At 48.5% G+C, this 21158-nt stretch overlaps 1 protein-coding gene across 2 annotated transcripts in view; it reads left to right on the top strand.

Moving 5' to 3' along the window:
* LPIN1 (lipin 1) overlaps positions 1–21158 on the top strand; it is a 126120-nt gene that overhangs the window by 23830 nt on the left and 81132 nt on the right. For both annotated transcript variants that reach the window (XM_059132617.1, XM_059132615.1), the window contains exon 2: positions 7845–7901. In XM_059132617.1, coding sequence (XP_058988600.1) covers positions 7845–7901 — 57 coding nt within the window. The remainder of the gene's footprint in view (positions 1–7844; positions 7902–21158) is intronic.

Genomic DNA, 21158 nt, shown 5'->3' with positions numbered 1-21158 from the left:
TCCCTCTTCCTGCCTCTCCCCAGCTTGTGCTCTCACGCTCTCTTTCTGACAAAAAAATAAACAAAATCTTAAAAAAAAAAGCGAGTAACTGCATCATACCTTTAGTTACACCATGTGCTTGGATGTCGTAGTAGTAATAAAAATAATGATAATAATAATAAAATACGGCATTTATTGAATGCATAGCATATAAAGGTTTCTGTGCTCAGTGGTTTAACTTCATCCATATTCCACTCTCATAATTACTGTACATTCTGATCTTCATTTTACAGCTGAAAAACCTGAAGGACATAAAAGGTAAATGACTAGATTTAAAAAAAAAAAAAAAAAATCCGGGCCACACCTGTCGTTTGTGAGGGTCTAGGATTTGAGCTCAAGCCTGTCAGCTTCGAGAGTCTGTATTGTGGTCCCCGTATCACTCCTCAGGGCACCCGGGGCTGATGTGGCTGTCTGCTTTTGTCAGCGGCTTTGCTAAAGCTGTTCCTTAACCATTTTGGGTAACATCCCCCTCCCTCACCTCTACCCCCCCGACCCCGGGGCGTCAAGGCCTTGAGGTTCTCAGGGGCTGTTTCTGCTGCGTTTCATTCTCTGGTCTTGCGGCATCAGGATGACCAGTGTTTTCAGGGCACCCAAGAGCTGTTTGGCTCCGGTATCGTAAGACGCACAGACACAGAGATGACAAGCATGAGGGGAGAATTTGAGGATAGTCCCAGAGCCCTCGAGCAGGAAGGGTGACACTCTGCACACAGGGCCACCCGTGGAAGCCCCAGGGGGGTGAAGAAGCAGAGAGAAGAGGGAGAAAAATGTAGGCAGGAGCCTTTCTGTGGTTTCCAAGGGAAGGGATGGGCAGGCCGCGTGAGTGGACGTAGGACTGGCCAGCGTGAGTGATTTTTGCAGGCTCTGGGCCTTCGGGCTGTTTCCGGTGGTCTGGAAGCTGGCCCTGCCGTGATCGGGGCAGGTGGCTGGCCACCGAGGGGGTGAGCGGTTGAGGTGGTTGCGTTATGGGCTCTGGGTTGGTTGGTTTGCGTGGGAAAGGCTTTCTCATAAATGTCATCAAGCTCTGGGACCCAAAGAAGCCGGTCGTGGAGAGCTGGATTTTAACCGAGTCACTAGTTAAGAGTTTTTAAATTTTACTTTATTTTTAAGATTTATTTATTTCAGAGAGAGAGAGAGAGAGAGAGAGCGAGAGCGTGTGCGTGTGCACACATGAGTGGGGGGAGGGGCCGGAGGAGAGGAAGAGGGAGACAACGTCAAGCCGACTCTCTGTTGAGCCACTGTGGGGCTCCATCTCGTCACCCTGAGATCACGACCTGAGGCAAAACCAAGCGCCAGATGCTGAGCCCACGGCACCTGCCCCCCAGGTGCTCCCGGAGGATTTATATTCTTAAGAAAATAAATACATACTGTGCTGAGAAGCTCTGAAGGAAGATGGACAGGTGCGTTTTCCAGGACACTTTACGGGGTGTGCTCAAAGTCTGGCGTCACAGACCATACCCTGGATGCCCAGGAGAACACAGAACGCCAGAGCAGGAAGGGGACATACTCTGTCCACTCCAGCCCCTCATGGTACACACAGGGATACTGAGGCCAATGGAAGGGGCCAAACGGGTCTTGGTCATGCAGTTGGGATCCCGTAGTCCTGGGTCCTTGCCACTGCAGGCCTGTAATCCAGGCGGTTCCCCCACTGGGGTCCCCGGGGCTGAGCACCCTTTGGAGCTAGGTGTACTTCTGGGTCAGATGTCCGGAGGACACTAGGCCTGGGACGGGGCAGCCACTGCTGGTCAGTGGTGAGGTCTGGGGGGGCTCAGCTCTCACACACGTGGCCAGGAGGACGTGCCAGGAACAGGGGAAAGCTTCCCCTTAGTGGTCGAAGACATGAAGCCACCGGAGAGCCGCTGGGACCAACACCACCTTCCTCTTTCCTTTAGGAAAAGTACAAAAATCAGGCTGTGCATAGCCCCTGGCCACACCAGTAGCCTGAAATGTGGATAGAGTGAGTCATGGCTTTGAAGTCAGTCAAAGCTGGGTCACATCCCAGTTTACATACCCCTGTTTGCCGGCTCTGTGACCCTGATTAAGTCCCTTGAACTTCTGAGTTCCAGTGTCTTCACGTGTCTATGGAGAAAATCATACTTTTATTCTTCCATTCAGCAAGTGTTTATTGAATAGCTACTATGTGCCAGACACTGCTGGGGATACAACAATAAGGACAACAGGCACTGTCCCTTATGGAGGAAGCTGTTGTCAGCTGAACAGTTAAGCAAAGGAACGTAACTTTGCTAACTGTGGTAAATGTTACAGAGGAGTGATAGGGCGCTGTGAGGGGGTGCAGTTATGGTGTGACCAAGTTGAGGCGGCCAGGGACATCCTCTCTGAGGTGACACTTGGCTGTTGTATGGTCTGGCAATGAGTAGTAGCTAACCAGCTGAAATGTGTCTCAGGCAGAGGAAATGGTATGTGCAAAGGCCCTGTGGCTGGAGGGAGTGGGTTGAATAGGAGGCATTAAAAGGCCAGTGTGACTGGGTCAGAGAGATCACAAGGAGCAAGTGGGAAATGAGACTGGACAGGTGGGTGGGAAATTTGTTCACTGAGTTAAGGAAGGGTTTGAAGCATTGTATACATTTTAGGTATTTACTTAAATTACTTTAAGGGACACAATCAGATTGCCAACAAGATGACCGTGGTGGTAGCATGGAGATCGAACGGCTGGATTACAAACAGGGATGTGGGCGACCCCATTAGGAGGCTGTGCCTGGCAGAATAATAGTGGTCCCTTGAAGATATCCATGTCCTAAGCCTTGGAACCGTGAATCTATTATTTACATGGAGAAAAAGAACTAAAGTTGCAGATGGAATCAAGGTTACTCAACACTGACCTTAAAATAGGGAGATTATCCTGGATGATCCAAGAAGGCACAGTATAATCCCATGAGCTCAGAGAGTGGGTCAGAGACCGGGACTTTGGAAGCACTTGACATGCCCTTGCTACTCTGGAGGTAGAGGAAGTATTCTTTCCCTCACTTTGTCATTGAAGAAAAGGAATTTTGAAGACATGAAGTGATCTACTCCAATATCCAGGGCTTAGATCCAATTCCCTTGGCTACAGACACTCTTAGCATTTCTGGGGGATCTGGGGAACTCAGCGGGGTTCACGGGGACCCAGGTTGGGGCTTGGCTTAGTCTAATTTCGGCCCCACCTGTAGTGTCTTCCACTTCATCCTCCCCCAACCAGAACAAACTGACCCTTACCATCTTTTACTTCAAGTTGTATTGAGCAAGAAAAGGAGATTTTGTCACTGGAATTATGATGTAGGAGGACATGCACATTTAGACCGACAGGATTTTGGAGATACAAAAGGAGTCATTTAGTGCAACTTCATCTTCTGCCTGCTGGAAAAATTGAGACCCAGAGAAGGGAATTATCTCACCCAAGCCTACCTGACCTCCCCCCCCACCCCCCGCAAGTGAGAAACAGAACTAAAGTCGGAATTGCCTGATCCCAGAGAAATCATCCTTCTGTTGTATCCTGGATGGGCCCCTGTGTTCCTGGAAACTTCAGTTGGAGTTTGAATGAATTTTCCCATAAAAGTAGGCTTTCTTCACGGAACTTGGTCCCCTTATGACTCTAGCTGTAAGGTGAGCTGTGGATTCTTCTGCCTTCAGGAAAAGTGAACTCACTTGGATAGAACCATTTCAGGATGAAAATGTTATTCTTTACTCCAAAGCAAGTTTGCAAATGAACTTCAGCGTGCTCCGTCTGTAAACTGGGAGCAGCTGGAGCCATCGCTGTGGACTCTCCCCCTGGTAACCGAGAAGCATTTCTATCTGAAGCCTCTCTCCCTTTCCGCTCTGAGCTTGTGGGAGCCTACTGTCCAAATGCTTGTCCATCTGTGCAAGTACCTCTGGAGCCACATATAGCTGAAGTTGAACTTGGGCCCGGGTCCCACGTGTGTGAACTTGGGCGAGTGGTGGGCTATGGGTGAAGCCATGAGCTAGGACCTGGATCTCGCTCTTCACAAAGATGTGGCTTCTCTGAATACGTGCAGGTCACTTCCAAGGACACTTCTGAGTAGACTCTCCTGGCAGCCCTGGGGGAGGTAGCCCCATGTCGGTACTTTCTTGTTTTCTTTTTCTTTTTTTTTTTTTTAAGGATTTTAATTATTTATTTAAGAGAGAAAGAGAGAGTGAGCTAGAAGGAGAGGGAGAGAGGATGTGAAGCAGACTCCGTGCCGAGTGCAGAGCCTGACGTGGGGCTCGGTCTCCTGACCTGAGATCACGACCTGAGTCAAAATCAGGAGTTGGACATTCAACCAACTGAGCCACCCGGGCACCCCCACGTTGGCTCTTTAGAAGAGGAAACTTCCCGTATGATTCCACTCTAAGTAGCAGAGGCCCCAACCACGCCATGACCAATCTTTATGGTTCTCTTTCGAGTGCTCAATACTCCGTATCCATCAGTGTGGTCACACAAGCAAGCAACACACCCCAGCAAAAAGTGAAAGACAGCAGGAAAGTGTCTTCCTATTTTCCATCTGTTCATCTGTCCACACTTAACTGTGTTCATTCCCCAAGCGTTTTCCCATTTTTCTTCATCTATTTGTCTACCTATTTAATCTTTTTTTTTTTTTTTTTTTTTTTTTACCTATTTAATCTTTGAGTCACGTAGATGACTTCTTTTGTTGTACATAACTATGGACACGGGATGGTTCGAAACTCAACAGGATCTTTGTCCATAGGCTCAGACTACTATAACAAGAACTGGCTGTGTGCCTTGCACGACAGACATTTATTTCTTGGAGCTCTGGAAGGCTGGTTGTCCAAGATCGGTTTGCCAGTGGGATTGGGTTTTGTTGGGAGCTCATTTCTTGGCTTGTAGACCACCACCTTCCTGATGTGTGCTCACACATTGGAGAGACATCTCTCTGCTGTCTCTTCTTTGAAGGCACTGACCCCCTTCACAAGGGTTCTACCCTGATAACCTTATTACATGGCATTATCTCTTGATTCTTTTTTCAGCTCTGGGGTAACCATTTTATTGTTTTCCTCTCTTTATAGATGAGAATACTGAGGTTTACAAAGGTAGAATTCCATGCTGAAGACCACGCAGCTCTTAGGGGAAGAACAGGGGTTCAAACCCAAGTTTATTTCCAGCATCTATGACTGCTCCCTGCTTGGTGCGTGGGCTCTGGAGGCTGGGCTTCAAATTCTGTGTTAAGAATTTTGAATGACAATGGACAAATCGTTGTGGGGTGGAATGGGATTATTTTCTTCTTGATTTCGAGAGAAATTCTTGTTGCAATACACAAGTTCACCATTCTGGTGTTCTTGTTTTTCTGTTTAATCTCTGAAATCAAACCAAACATTTGGAGGGTTCAGAGTTCCCCTGGCAGGAACATACATTTGGCATTTGATTTGAAACTTTATTTTTAATTGGGATCAAATGTAAGCATTGTGGATTTAAATCGCTGCTGGCCTTCCTAGCCTGCCTCGTGAATGTGAAATGAGTACAGCCATTGTACCCAGTGCGTGCTCGTGCCCCGGGAGGAATTTGAGTTGGATGGTCTAGAACATCTGTATCCAAGCCACATGATTTTTTTTTTTTTTTTTATAGCATGCTAATATTCCACAGGAGCTGAAATGGGGGTAGTAACTAGATTCTAAGAAGTGCTTTAGGGGCACCTGGGTGGCTCAGTGGGTTGAGCCGCTGCCTTCAGCTCAGGTCATGATCTCAGGGTCCTGGAATCGAGTCCTGCATCGGGCTCTCTGCTCAGCAGGGAGCCTACTTCCCTCTCTCTCTCTCTCTCTCTGCCTGCCTCTCTGTCTACTGTGATCTCTCTGTCAAATAAATAAATAAAATCTTTAAAAAAAAAAAAAAAAAAAAGAAGTGCTTTGAATGCATCATTCAGTTGAACCAGGACTGAATTAATGGCCATACCAAGCAGTTCATAGATGAACAACCTGGTCTCTGCCACTTTCCCAACAACAATTCAGACTTGGGTGGGATCCCTTGGCTCACATCTGCTGCCTTTCCAGGGCCTGTTGGAGGAAACCCTATCCAGCTTATCCCGACGTGGGTCCAGCATACTAGAACGGTCCTCCTGGAATTTATCCTTCCGGTTTTCCTCATTTGGTTAATGATAGCATCATCTACCCTGTGTCGCGGGCCGCAGACTGCAGTCGCCCTCAACATGTCTCTCTTCCCCCACCCAGCCCGTCCCCGTCCCTCACCACGCCCCGGCGGTTCCAGCACGAGGAGCTGCCCTCAGCCGCCCCTTCCTCTTCAGCCCCCCTCTTCCCGCCTTGGCTCACCTCCTGACCACCCTCTCCTGGAATAGCCTTCATCCCACTCCTCTGTACCCCCCGCCGTGCCCAGAGACTGTTCTCAGACTCTGTGCTCTGGAAGCTCGGGTTCTGCAGCCAACACCAGACCTGGGGCCTCCTCCCTGATGTTAGTTCCTCTTGTGTTTATTTACATGAGGCCTCCTAAAAGATCTTGTTTGAGGAGGGCATTTTTCTGAAGAAGAAAAGGGCCCCACTTTACCCACATCTCCTGACAATGCCCCCCGCAATGGTCCCTCCCACTGTTCTCTGGTCACGGTCACGGGGCCCTCTGTGCTGTGCTCCAAATACACATGTGATGCCTTTGTTTCTTTGGACACACTCTCTTTTCTGCTTGGAAAGGCCCCTCTCCCTCCTCTTCTCCCTGAGAGCTTCATCCTTCAGAAGCAGCTTAGACATCCCCTTCTGTGGACGGCACAGAATGCCTTGTACTCCCTGCCGAAAGCCGCTGGCTCCCTCCTGTGCTCCCAGGTGGCCTCGGGCATGTCTCAGAGGTCGTCCGGGGAATGACAGACTTGTCTACCTGTCTTCCTGCCCAACCCCGCTCGGCTGTGAGTGACTCAAGGGCAGACTTTGCATTTCCCCAACTATGCTTTCCCACTACCCACCTGAGCACCTGATCCCTGAGAGAGAAACTCAGTAAATGGTGATACAAAGTAACAAGTTAACTAATCACCAGCATGGGCTGGAAAAGCCACACATGTCCGATGTGCAGCAGGTAGGGCAACAGGCCAAGGGGGTGACGGGACAAGGGAAACAGGCACAGGGGGCTTCAAAGTTTGTCCCTTCTGGGCTGCCGTGGCTGAACCTGGAACATACATGTTTTTGAGTATAACTTAGGGAGAATTTGAGACCTACAAAAACTCAGCATGTCCCTGGCTACACCAGCGTGTGACTGGCATTCCGGGGGCTCTACCTAGGGCACCTGTAGGAAAAGCAATGGCGCGGTCCCCCCCCCGGCTCGGGGTGGGGGCCACACCAGCAGTCTGACTGGCTCATCTGCATGCTGGGCTCTGCCCTTCCCCGAATGGACTCCGTCAATGCTCACACCGCGCCTGTCATCTCTGGGGTGGCTGTTACACCCATTTTGCAGCTAAGAAAACAAGCCTTGTGCAGCCACAGCTAAGAAGCTGTTGAGGCCGCACTAGAAGGCATGACTTCTGACTCCAAGTCCCATGGTTTCGGCACGTTGCCCCGCGTGTGCCTTGGGAAGGAGAGAAGTGGAGGTGGGCAGGGATGGGGGCAGGGCCGATTTATGACTTCGTATTGTGTCCCGTGTAACCCAGGCCTCACACCCTCCATAAACACGCTCAGAGAAAACTCAGCACGTCGTCTTCTTATTTAATTTCTTTTCTTTGAGCTATAAATATGCACCACACAATCCTCCGTGTTCGAGGGTACGGCCTAGTGGGGTGTCCTCTCTTCACAAGGTTGTGTGCTGTCCTGACGACTGTCTGTTTCCACAACATTTCCATTCATTAATTTCTCCTGTTTTTCTTTTTCAGATTCCAATGATGAGGGACCCTGGCTGGATTAGAAACGTGTGGCCTTCGAACATTAATGTGAGTGATGTTGCCGTGAACGTACCGCTTGACCTTTACATTTCCAGGGGGGGAGCAAGGGCTCTGACGAAGCCTGGGTTCTGCTGTGGATACAAGCCATCTCCCACCCAGGACCCCGCCCCTCCCCCATGCTGGCTGAATTGGCTCGAGGCTCTTCCTTAAGGCTTGAGGAGCCCAGGATGAGCTAAGAACATTTTGGCTAATTTCTAACCTCTTCTCCCTGGATCCTTACTCCCCCAGGCACAGAAATGATTTTGCTGCCTCCCAGATTTGAAAAGCTTTCCATGGCTCCCTAGTGCCCACAGGAAAAGGTTCATATTGGTACCCAAGTATTTGCTGGTTGCCCCTGGTGGACCGCCCTTACAGGGCTGTGGTCGAATGTACCTAACAAAAGCCCCCACGGCTCTCAAATCCCTTCTGCAGACTCTGCTTCCTTCTCCTACGCACTTTGGTTCCTTTGTCCTATGTCAGTCCCCCTGCCCCGTGTGGTCCACAAGCCTTGGGCCAGGCCCTGCTGATGTTTCCTATGACCGTATTTAGTGCTTTGCAGACCACGGACCCTTCCTTTGGGAACTCCTGAGACTCCATGTCCCGCAGATTGAGGGCCAGCGCCGTCCTCCGCCCCTTGCCCATTCTGGCTTCTGGACTCGTCCTGGATATGGCCCTCGGAGCCTCCGTGGCTGGGGGTGGGGTGGGGGAGATTCTGCTGCAGCACTTGGGCAGTGGGGCCACGCTTCATCTCCAGTTTCTGTCTCGTAGTGTCCTCGCCTTGCCCCGGAACTGTACCTTAGGCTTCAGCAACATCATACGACCAGCTGTATACCTCCGTGGGTCTTAAACCTGAGCTCTTTTCCTGCGGAGGATGGACTTGTGGAGATAAGTTAGGGGGTGGTGAGGCTCAAGGAAAGGCTTTTGGAATGATCCGGAGAGGAAGAGAGAAAGCCTGAACACTCATTTGTCCCTCTGTGGGCTGTCCTAAGCCTTGGAGATCAGAGTGAAGGTGGCATATAGTCTCTGGTCTCAAAGAGCTCCCAGTCTGGCGAGCCTGGAGAGCCAGGAAAAGAATGCGGAACAGAGGATTTGCCGGGGACTCGAGAGGCCGGGCGTGGTGCTGGCCAGAGGGAGAGGTTCTCCCGGGAGATGATTCCACAGGCTTCAGTTGAATGAGTGAGGAAGGCAGCTGAGGGAGGCCTTGTCCCAGGGACTCAGTGAGGAGCAGGTCTGTTTCCGAGGGGATTGGCAGGGACGGGGCCCAATCAGAGGCCAGGAATCCGGACCAGCAGGCGGTTAGTGGCAGTTAAGGCCGGAGCGAGGGGAGCCCCCCACCAAGGAGGAGAGTGGAGGTGGGAAGTCCCGGTGAGTGAGCCTCTCCTCCTGGCCGTGGGCTTGCAGGCTGGTGGTCATGAGGCAGTGAGGCTGCTTCCCAGGGTCGAGTCCCCATTCCATAGCCCGGGGGTGGGAGCCCATGGCCACCAGGTTTCCAGCCCCAGCCTCTGGCCATGCATGGTGCAGTGGCTACAGTGTACAAGAAAGGGAGGCCAGGAGGGGGGATAAGCGGGGCTTCTCCCGCACACCCTGCTCTGCCCCTCGCACGGCTCATCTAGAAACACGATCAGAAGCAATGGACAGGAGATGCCAAGTAGGAAGTTTCTGTCTTGAGGGTGGAGTGACAGGAAGTCTTGACTGTCTAAGGCAGGAGAACTGGATTAGGAGGACACGTCCTGGCCCGGGCCCCTGAGCCCTGCCACTTAAGAGTATGTGTGTCACCGAGCACGTTTGCTTGCTTCTCTGAGCTTCAGCGCCTCGTGCGCACATGGGGGTTCATGGAATTGTGAGCGTAAGGTGCTTGCCGTCCGGCACAAGGCATCGTGCAGAAGAGAAGCGGGGTTTGGAACTCAGCTCGGATGGGTGGAGAATTTAGAAGCAATTCATAAAAAAAGGCTTCCAAGACAAAGCTGAGTCTTGTGCAGAGTCTTGAAAGAGCTGTAAGTTAGCCAGGCCTGGAGGTGTTCTAGAATAACACTCTGAGTCCAGGCACCTGGGGCTTGTGGCAGGACCAGGTGAGTAGCAGGAGATGACAGTGGAGGAGAGCAGGAAGCAGGGGCGCTGATGGCACGGATGGGGGGGCTGCGTCTACCTTCCTGAGGACCTTAGACTTTACTCTAGTGGTAATGGTAATGGGGATGGGTGGCCTGGAAAGTCCTAAAGCAGGTGACGCCCCCTCAGATCTGTCATGGGGTGGGATTGGAGGCAGGGAGACCAGTCAGGAGTTCACGTCGGCCTCCTTGAGGATGAAGTGTTTGAGGACCGTCTGGAGGTGTCCAGGAGGTAGTTGGATGTAAGGCCTGGAGCCGGGGGCAAGGTCTGAACTGGAAATACTGAACTGTGTATGGCTGCCGTTTCCAAGGGGAAGCTCTCTACGTCTGCCCTGTCTCTGCAGCTCTGGCTCCGTTCTCATTGCTGTGCAGATGGGCTGGGTACCCAGGAGTCGGTGATGAGTGTGTCATGGTTTTGCTTTTCGTTCCAGGGCTCACCAGTCATTAGACGAAGTAGCAGAGTACAAAATGGCACAGTGACAATGTTTTGTGACATGTTTCATCATGGGCTTACATGTGGTTCATTAGGACAGAGAAGCCAGTGACCGATTTTTCATGGATTTCAGGGACGTCTGAGCAAAGCTTTCCCCACAAGGTCTAGCTCTCTGTTTGGATGCTGTAGCTCTGGGAAACAGAAACCCAAAGAAAAACTCATGCCCAGACCGCCCCTGCCTCCATTCCCACACATGCGTGCGTACACACACACACACACACACACACACACACACAGAGATTCATTCAAGACAGACAGCCCTGAATTCCGGAGGGACACTCAAGCAATGAAGTATTCACCCAAGCTCCTTAACCCATGTTGCTTTGGGAGGGGAGAGAATGTGCTGAGCTGTTTTACGTGGAGCCTGGCACATCTTTCCTGCTGTGCTCCTAATGACCTGCACTTGCGTGGAAAAGCCTCCCTCTTGGCCGGCCAGTGCTTGGATTGCAACATTTCTTGTAAAAGCAGCGATTCTCAGAATTCTGGGTTGTCCTGCTCTAGTTGATTGAAACTTGTTGCTTTAGGCTTGAAAAGTTTGTTTTCCTCACTGGTTTTAAGTTGCAAAAGGACTGGATTTAAAATGTAGCCTTCTTGGAAGGAGCTCGTTCTGGCAGGAGGGTGGGTGGGTGGGAAGTGATTCTGTTTAGATTTAAATTTATTTTTGAAACATTTCATCAAAGCGCTCCATGTGCCTGGCTTCTAGAAAATCGGCTGGGAAATACCAGCCTTGGTACGTAGCCGCGGTCTCCTGGTCCTTCCTCTGATCCGTTTTCCCGTCCCCTTCGCACATTATCCTGGGATTCTGCTCTGCTGGAGGAGAATGTAGCTGGTTTTCGCAGAGCAGTAGGACAAATGCATTCTCCTTTCTTATACTCTGCATTTGTGTATAATCTCACCCTGTTTTAGTTGGTTCTGTGTTCAGACTCTGCCCTTCTTATATATGGAGCATTTCCTCCAAGGTGTTCTTCCTGGGGCAGGTGTGTTTTTTCCCGGCGGGCTTTTCCTTGTCATGGGGAGAAACAGACGCTTCCCATTCTCTGCACCCCCTCCCCATACTGTCCTTAAGCTTTTCCCTTAGTCTGCCACTTGGAAACCCTCACATTCATTATGCTTAAGCCCTTACTTACTTAAAAATGTATCTAATGTATTCCCTAAAAAGTACATTTTAATAGGTACTTAAAATGTATTTATATTATAAATCTAAATTTTAAATTTGTATAAATGTTATTTATTTTAAAAAGTTCAAACCATTTTAAACATATCTCAAACTGTTTTAAACATATTTTGAAACAGGAACTTGCTTTAATTGGAATCTGTCTTTTCTAACTGGATGGCCATGATTTTCATATAGTCGTTGGTTTTCCTATTTAACAAATCTTTATGTGGTCCTTATGTGATGGGTTCTTGTCTAAAAGCGTTATATATGTTCCTCCTCCCGGCAGCTCTGTAAGTCGGTTCTATTACTGTCCCTGGGGGATGTGGCGGCTGTGAGGTTGAGCTGCTTGCGCAGGTCATACAGCCCATAAGGGCCGGGGTTAGGATTTGAACCCATACCTGTTAGCTCCAGAGACTGTCCATAAGCACTATAGAATGCTGCCTCCGGTAAAAGGTTCTCTGTTGAGCACTTTCAAATTCTTGTCATTGATTCCTTGCATTTAGTACCTTTGGCTGTGTCTGGCTCCCCAGACGCTCAGCCGTGTGCAGGTGCACTATTCGCCCCTCTCTCTGCGAGACTTCCCTCCTCCCACTTGCTCTTATGTCCTGCGTTGGAGCTGTGACATCAGGGGCTCTCACGAGGTCCACTGCTACCCAGACAAACATGCATTTATTTTCCCTTTACTTCCAGATGTCGCATTCAATTTCAAGGAACAGAACTCAGAAACTTACAACAGTGCAGAAAACAGGAGGGGCTTCTCCGGTGGAAAAGCTATGTAATCAGATTTGGAAGGCAGGAACGAAGGGAAAGGTGGCCTGCAGAACTAACACAGAGCAAGCTGTCCCCTGCACCACCTGGAAAGGCGACTGTGGCCCAGGGAGGGGCCACCAGCCCAGTAGAACCTCCAACAGGCGCTGGAGCCACACAGGCATCCCCCTTTTTAAAAAAGATGTTTACCCCCCACCATTGTACCTTGCACACAGTAAACGCTCAGAAATGGCTTGTTCCATGAGTATATTCTTTGTGACTTCCCTCTTGCTTGATTCTTGATAAGGCCACTGGTATTTTTAACATTAGTACCCGTGTACTTACTTTATTTTTATTAGGATATTTATTTTTGTTAGAGCTGTTTTTTTTTTTTTGTCATTTTTACTATGATGAATATATATTTGCAGCCAGGCATTATGATCCATGATATGACATTTAAGCATTCATTTAAAAATAGGTATTGCGGGGGCGCCTGGGTGGCTCAGTGGGTTAGGGCCTCTGTTTTCGGCTCGGGTCATGATCCCAGGGTCCTGGGATCGGCCCCCGCATCGGGCTCTCTGCTCAGTGGGGAGCCTGCTTCCCCCTCTCCCTCTGCCTGCCTCTTTGCCTACTTGTGATCTCTCTCTGTCAAATAAATAAATAAAATCTTAAAAAAAAAATAGGTATTGCACAACTACTATGTGCCAGGCCCGGTGCTAGATACTTAAACAGAAATGGTCTTTTCCTTCCTGCAGACTCTCTCTCCTGAAGAGAGATTTTACAATAATTGCACACACAACTGGAAAATTTGAACTATAACCAACACTTCAAATAAATGATACATAGAATAGTTAGAATGTCTAGCAGGGAGAATTGATATAGTAGTGATGGGGAGGGTGGTGATGGTTGAACTAAGGTTGAAGAATGAATGGAAGGTAATCAGGTAAAGAGGGGATAGGATTCCAAGGACAGGGAGGAGCACATCCAAAGGCCCTGTGGTAGAAGGGAACAGGACAAACATAATGAAATGGAAATGGTCCAATGTGGCTTGAACTTGGACTCCATGAGAAACAGTGGAACCAGAGCAGTGGTGACACTTGATATGTAATCAGATGTTTGATGCTGGTGCTGGAGGAGCATATGTGTGCACGTGCGTGCATATGTATGTGTGTGAGGGTACATGTGTATGTGTGTTAGGGTGATGTGCCCTCATTCTGAAGCTCTCTAGCTGATCGCTCTGTCTCCTGGTCTCCCGAGCACCCCAGGGCCAGGTGGAGCATTGCCTGAGTCAGATCATGCTGCTGTGGGTTCAATGTTACAAAGCAGGGGGATAAAACTGAATGGTGTTGGCTCAGGGATGGATGCTCGTCTGCCCACCCCCACCCCTGGCCTCCATCCCTCCCTCCTATCTGAAATTCAAGAAGCTCAGAATGTCCTCTGATTCAGTTCATGAGCCCAGACCTTCACTCACACTTTCCCAGGGGAGGGAGCAGGGGGAGGAGAAGTATTGGGCACGATGTTACCTGTTTTAAAATTCAAGTGAATTTGCATCAGTTTCTTCTTTTGAAACTATCTCAGTATCCTTTGACATGATTAGAGATGCCTAGCGGTGCCATGGGTGCTGGATGGACAGTGAAGCCTATGTGTGTTTGAGGGGGATGGACAGGCAGGGCTGCTGTACACCCATGAAGTCGCATCACAGACAGGTCAGAGCTCATGAACTTCTGTCCCCACTTCCTTGTTCTCCAATGTGGAGATTGAGGTCTTGAGGTGGCACATGCAGGGTCTCGTAAGTGACAGAGCACAGAAGGGAAACCAGGTCACTGTCCCAGAGCCGCACTCTGCCCAGGACACACCGGATTCCACAAAGAACTATGAGATTTTTTTTTTTTTTTTTAAAATATCCTCACTGTTCTGGGAGGAAAAGATAAGAATTTCCCTCTGGGGACTTGGGATACTTACAGACAGAATCTGGGATCTGGCTCAGGGGCAGATCTGGAACTCTTCTGAGGCCAGTTTATTCTCAGGAGATTTTGTTTTTTGAGAGAGGAGAGGGGCAGAAAGAGAATTTTTTTTTAAATAATTTTTTCAGACTTTTAAATTATTATTCATTTGAGACAGATGCAGAGAGAGAGAGAGAGGACAAGCAAGGGGAGAGGCAGAGGGCGAGGGAGAAGCAGACTCCCCGCTGAGCAGAGAGCCTGACATGGGGCTCGATCCCAGACCTGGAGATCATGACCTGAGCCGAAGGCAGAGGCTTAACCATCTGAGCCACCCAGACGTCCCGCAGAAAGAGACTCTTGAACAGGCTCCACGCCCACATGGAGCCTGATGTGGGGCTTGATCTCATGACACGGAGATCATGACCTGAGCGGAAATCTAGAGTCAGACATTTAACTGACTGAGCCACCCAGGACCTCTCGGGACCCCTTTAGACATAGTTCTCTTGTCTTTCCTTTCCTCTTGGGGCAGAAGCCTCCGTGGCCTTCTCTGCTCCCAGACACCCCAGTCATCTTTGAGGGGAGCGTGTGTGTGCGAGGGAGAACAGCTAAGCCCAATCCAGTAGAATCCGAGGGCGGCGTTCCCACCGCAGCTTGCCCGTCTCCACACAGACCACCACTCCTCTCTGTGTCGCTCTGGTGTGATACAGGGAAGCCTGAGCCAGAATTCTTTTATTTTTTTCATTAAGGTATGTGTTTTTATTTTTCACTCTATTTCTTATTAAGTTTTTAATTTTAATCCCAGTGTAGTTAATGAAAAGTGTTATATTAGTTTCAGGTGTACAATATAGTGCTCGGTGAATCTGCACGTTACTTAGTGCTCATCACAACAAGTGTCCGCCTTCATTCCCGTCACCTACTCCCCCATCCCTCCACCCACCGCCCCTCTAGAAACCATCAGTCTGTTCTCTGTAGTTAAGAGTTTTTTCTTCGTGCGTCCCTCTCTGGTTTTTTTTGTTTTTGTTTTTTTTGCTCATCTGCTCATTTGTTTCTTAAAGTCCATGTATGCATGAAATCATAAGATATTTGTCTTTCTCGGACTCACTTTTTTCCCTTATACTCTCTAGATCCATGTTGATGCAAATGGTAGGATCTTCTTCTTTTTTACGGATGAGTAATATTCCATTATGTAGACATACCACATCTTCTTTATCCATTCATCTATCTGTGGACACTTGGCGGCTTCTGTAATTGGGCTATGGCCGATAATGCTGCTAGAAACAGAGGGGTGTCTGTATCCTCTGGAATTAGGGTTTTTGTATTTCTTTGCTAGCCTAGAATTCTCCCATTGGTTTTATAAAAGACAAAGCTGTTCTTTCTGGAAGACAGGGAGAAGGAGAGCGCTAATTCGTCGAGTCAGGGCTGGGAGAAGCAGTGGAAATTCTAGTTCAACTTGTTGCCTTATGTTTGGGAAAACTTGCACAGCTCCTTTCTGACTGGGGGTCTGGCTGGGAACTCCTGGGTTCCAGACAGCAACGGTTGCCTGCACCATTCTGACCTGTCTCTCTAGGTCTTTTTCATTACGATCACAACGTCTCTGGAATCTACAGACAAATGTAATCATGTTCTTCCACGTCAGCCCTTGATATTAGGGCTCCGTTCTGTCCGCATTCCTCCAGTCCCACTCCCTACACCAGGCTTTTCTGCAGGTCACACGGCTTCGGTTATTATTAAACACATGGAGAGTGGTTCAGCCTTTCCTTTCATGCTGGATTGTCTTCTTGCAGATGGGCCTGCTGCCTTCCTTACGGCCTTCAGGTCTGATGGTCACACTGATGTGGTTTTGCAGGTGTGGTCTGACCCGTGGAGAAGACTAGCAAAAATTACTTCCTTTGTTTTAGGCTAAAGAACATATATCCATGCAGCCTGATATCACAGGGTTGGGAAAATGCAAAGCTACATGATCTCATTGTCTGGAGGTTGACAGGTTGTTGTTACAGGAGCTGGAGTTTCGGGGACCGTTGAACATGCTGGCTTCAGTAACATCCCTTCTGGTCTCCATAGCCTATCGCACACGGGTGTACACTTTTGAAGAGGAGAATCACAAATTAAGAAGCAAGTGAATATTTTTTAGCCTCCAAATTTTCATAAGGGAGGGTTGACAAGATCTGGAGAAACTAGAGAAAAGACCAGTAAAATAAAATAAAATGATAAAAAGGAGAAAAGCCTAGTATTTAGTGGAAAGGATCTGTAGATCTTCTAGGTACTGCTGTTTCCGTTTGCATACTGTCACCCAGGACAGCTGAATGTGCTACATTTGCACGCTCTACTGAACGGTGCTGTGTTGAGTAATGACAAGTCAACAAAACAATGTACAAATCCCAGGCAGTTACTGGAACCTACCACCCAGCCTTTTGACATTAGAGCATTCTTTTTAGGACTCTGCAGTGACCACGAATCTATCCAAGGCAGCATGAGCTAGAGACGAAAGATAAAAAAAATTCTCTTCCTTATAAGAACTTGTTTTTCAAATGTACCTTTTCCATGGGGATTCAAAATCACCATCCGAAGATGTGGGAAGGGAATCGATATTTCGTGTGTCTGGAAGACTGGGGGCTGGCTCCAGTTCTGGATTTGCCCAAAGAATGAGGTGGCCCGTGGTTCGTGAATGGGTATTTTGAAATTTCACCTTCTACTCTGATGCATAGCATTTGGTAGTAAGCATTCTCACCGTGCCCCAAAACTGCTTGTGAGAGGACAAGCCCACTCCATTCTTGGGCTCCCAGGGTCACATCTGAGCATACTTTATTTATTTTTTTTTTGAAGATTTTATTTATTTATTATTTTAGAGAGGGATTGTTTGCATGGGCCTGCAAGTGAGCATGAGCAGGGGAAAGGGAGGGAGGGAAAGAGAGGGAGGGGGAGAGAATCTCAAGCAGACTCCCCACTGGGTGTCGACCCCTTCCCCCACAACGTGGGGTTCGCTCTCATGACCTTGCGGTCATGACCTGAGCCGAAATCAAGAGTAGGATGCTCAAGCAATTGAGCTACCCAGGTGCCCCCTGAACAAAGACTTTAGATGTTTGTACAGAAGTAACTGTCTTATTTTTTTTAATATTTTATTTATTTATTTGACAGAGAGAGAGATATCCCAAGTAGGCACAGAAGCAGGCAGAGAGAGAGGAGGAAGCAGGCTCCCTGCCGAGCAGAGAGCCCGATGCGGGGTTCGATTCCAGGACCCTGGGATCATGACCTGAGCTGAAAGCAGAGGCTTAACCCACTGAGCCACCTGGGCGCCCCAGTAACTGTCTTATTTTAAATGATTCCATTCTGACCGTAGAATAAACTTTTATTCTTATCACCAGTTTAAATCTATTTTTAGTTGACTGGACAACAATTTAGTGATTGTATCTTGTAACTATTCATTTCCCCCTGTGACTTAGGCTTCATATGACTTAAGAGTTCATATGTAGCCTTAAATTTCTTGGAATTGATGCTTTTTGGGTAATAACATCGATTATAGAAATCTCTTAATAATAGACACAGTACCTAACACCAAATTTCCATGGCTTGGTAAAAAAATGGGTAAGTCAGTTTCCACCCTCAACATTTCTTCAGTTTGTTAGAGGGCAGTTTTCTGAATTAAAAGTCCCCTCCAGTTAGCCTGTTGTGAATTCAGAAATCCACAAGACAAAATCCAACTTTGTGAAGGGATTTGGTCATGCTCTACTCTAAGCTTCCTCTTGGCCCCACTCTGGACCAGACTCAGCTCTGAATCCAGTGCTGGGCTCAAATTAGCCCAGTGCAGCAGCCTTACTAAGTCCTCATTCATTTTTTTTTTCTCTCTCTCTGGGCACCATCATGTGCTGACATCACAAGCCCAGGAGGGTGGTCACAATGCTGCCACCCAACAATGAGCTTTTCCTAGAGCCCCTGCAGGGGAAAGGGTGATGAGAAAGGAGAGAAAATGGGAGGGGGGGTGCTGAGGAGCAAGACCAAGAGAAAGAGAGAAGGGCAAGACCAGGAAGGAAGCAGCCATGCCTAGTCTCATGACAGTCAGTAGGTGGTGGCCAAGCCAACTAAGAACCAGACAACCCGGAGAATGAGGAAGGTCGACCAGCAGGCCAAAGCTCCCGTGAAGAGGGACTCCCCTCTGAAGTTAATGGAAGGTGAAAGGGTTTCCGACAATATGCCCTCCAAGTGGGGGAGACCAGGCTTTCCTTCGGCGGCTGAGGTAAATGTCAGGCAGGGAGCGTGGAGCGCAATGAGGTTTCAAATGCTTCCCCCGTGTTATATGTCAGAATCTCCCCATGTTGGCTTCTCAGGCACAGATCTCACTGAGGAATGGAATCGATGGCTGACATTTGGGGACGCAAAAGCCTATGACGAGGCTCTGGGAGTTTTGATTCCATCTTCTGTTAGTTGGTTTGCTCTGGGCTTTTATACAAGCCTCTTCATCTATGAAGTGTCATTGATTGCCTTCTTGTGGAGTCCTTTTTTTAAGAATGCTGAACCTGGCCATAAATGGTCATATTACAAAATTCTAATTTATACAAATGATCTTTTCCCAATATTTTGCCTCATTAACATGGAAAATGCAAGAGAAATGCCATTTAGATGCGTGCGCAAGCAACTGACATTGAGCATGTTTTCAGGGAATTCTCCAAGTTCGTGCCCAACCGGAATCTCCAGAGTCTGATTCCCGTTAGAAGGACAAGAGGCAGGAGGGACGGGAATTTCCATTCCCAAACCACGATCCAAGGAGCCCACAGCACCCTTGTGAAGCAGGTGAAATTTGCCCTTGGCTCCCCGCTCTGGACCCTGCCCTCCTGCCCGCCCTACCCCCTACCAGTTCCCTCCTCTTTCCTTCTTCTGTTCCGCAGAGCAGAGGTATCTGTAGAACCGAGAGCAATTACTCATGCAATAGTAATTAGCAAACATTTAAAGGAAGTTCAATTTCATTGGGATTTTAAGACCATCTTTTTTTCCCTTGTTTTGTTTCTGAATTGGGATGGGGTGGGAGTCAGACCGCTCCAAGCAGCCAGTCTCTATAGACAGAGGCTCACACCAGGGCCCCTGGCAGGGAGACCTGTGATGGTGGTTCCCAAAGCACTTTTTTCTTCCTGGCTCTCTGGCCCTTCTTTAATGGTTAGTTGGGGAAACAAATAAGCAATCAGTTTTCCCACAACCAAAGGGGACTTAACTGAGGGGGAGTTATAGGGACTCACATTTCATAGCATGGAGTCAGCCCTGCAGAGATGCTGCTGCTACACCTCACCTTGAACCTGCGTGGTGACTGGTGGTATTATTGCCAGAGCTCTCCATTTACATGGACTTAGAAATGGGTGAATTTGGAAATGTGTTGCCCCTTTATCAATTCTCCATGACAGTCAGCTCCCAATTACAGCTTAACCCTCCAACTGGATATGTAGACTATCATACAAATTGTCTACCTTAATTGTCTTCTGCTTCTCACCCCATGTAGTCTGCCCATCATGGCCAAGTTCAATTTCGTAAAATGGAGATTTCATAATGTTTCAACCCTTACTTATAAAAGTTTTTGTTGGCTCTCTGGGACCTTAGGATAAAGCACTAACTTCTTAGGTTGCCATTTGAGGCCATGATGTGTTAGTCTCAGCCTGCCTTTCCTACTAACCACTCAACAAACCCATAAGGGTATTTTCCCTTTGGCAACCTGCACAGTGAATACCGAACACATTTTGGACTTTACCACTGCCAAATTTTTTACAAACTTGCTGCTCCACCACCTCTACCCCCAGACCCGACCCCAGATCTCTACTGTACTCATTTCTGTTGGTTGTCATTGACAATCCTTCAAGGTCCGGATCAGAACCACCCTCCCAACTTCCTTTTTTTAAATGTAAATCTTTTTTTTTTTTTTTTTAAGATTTTTTATTTATTTATTTGACAGAGAGAGATGACAAGCAGGCAGAGAGGCAGGCAGAGAGAGGGGAGGAAGCAGGCTCCCTGCTGAGCAGAGAGCCCGATGCGGGGCTCGATCCCAGGACCCTGGGATCATGACCTGAGCCGAAGGCAGCGGCTTAACTCACTGAGCCACCCAGGCGCCCCGCCCCCTTTTTTTTTTTAAGATTTTATTTATTTATCTGACAGAGATCACAAGTAGGCGGGGAGGCAGGCAGAGAGGGAGGGGAGGAAGCATGCTGCACCCTGAGCAGAGAGCTCCATGCCGGGCTTGATCCCAGGACCCTGGGATCATGACCTGAGCTAAAAGGCAGAGGCTTTAACCCCCTGAGCCACACAGGCTCCTCTCCCAACTTCTTAAATAAAGACTGTATCCTCTTTTTCTATCTAGAGCTCACTGTGCTCTTTCTCCCAGACTCCTTGGGCCTTTGGGTCTTTATTAATCACTTGATACTAAGAGTGGGTGACGATGTTGAACGAGTGATCCAGTGTCTCAAAACTTCGCTGGAAAATTTATACAGATTCCACCAGTTTTTCTACCAAGTCCTTTTCCGGTTCCAGGATTCTCAATGGCATTGAGTTGAGGTCTCCTTCGTCCCCTCCAGTCTGTGACTGTTTCTCAGTCCCCTTTCTTTCACGATCTCAACACTGTTGAAGAGCTGTCCTTTGATTTGGGTTTGTCTAATGTTTTTTCATGATCACACTGCAGTTGTTACGGTATTGAGAAAGAGGCAACTGAGCTGGTGTGCCTCCCCGGTGCTTCCTATGGGGGTGGGAGGTGTCACTGTGCATCCCCAAGATGTTAGCCTTAATGGTCTGGTTAAGGCCATGTCTGCCAGGACTTTCCACTCTGACTTCCCTTTGTTAGTACTAAATGTTTTG

Source organism: Mustela lutreola, chromosome 9 (assembly GCF_030435805.1).
Source record: "Mustela lutreola isolate mMusLut2 chromosome 9, mMusLut2.pri, whole genome shotgun sequence".
Classification (NCBI taxonomy): Eukaryota; Metazoa; Chordata; class Mammalia; order Carnivora; family Mustelidae; genus Mustela; species Mustela lutreola.
Note: the sequence above shows the minus strand (reverse complement) of the source record. Positions and strands in the feature narration are given on the sequence as shown.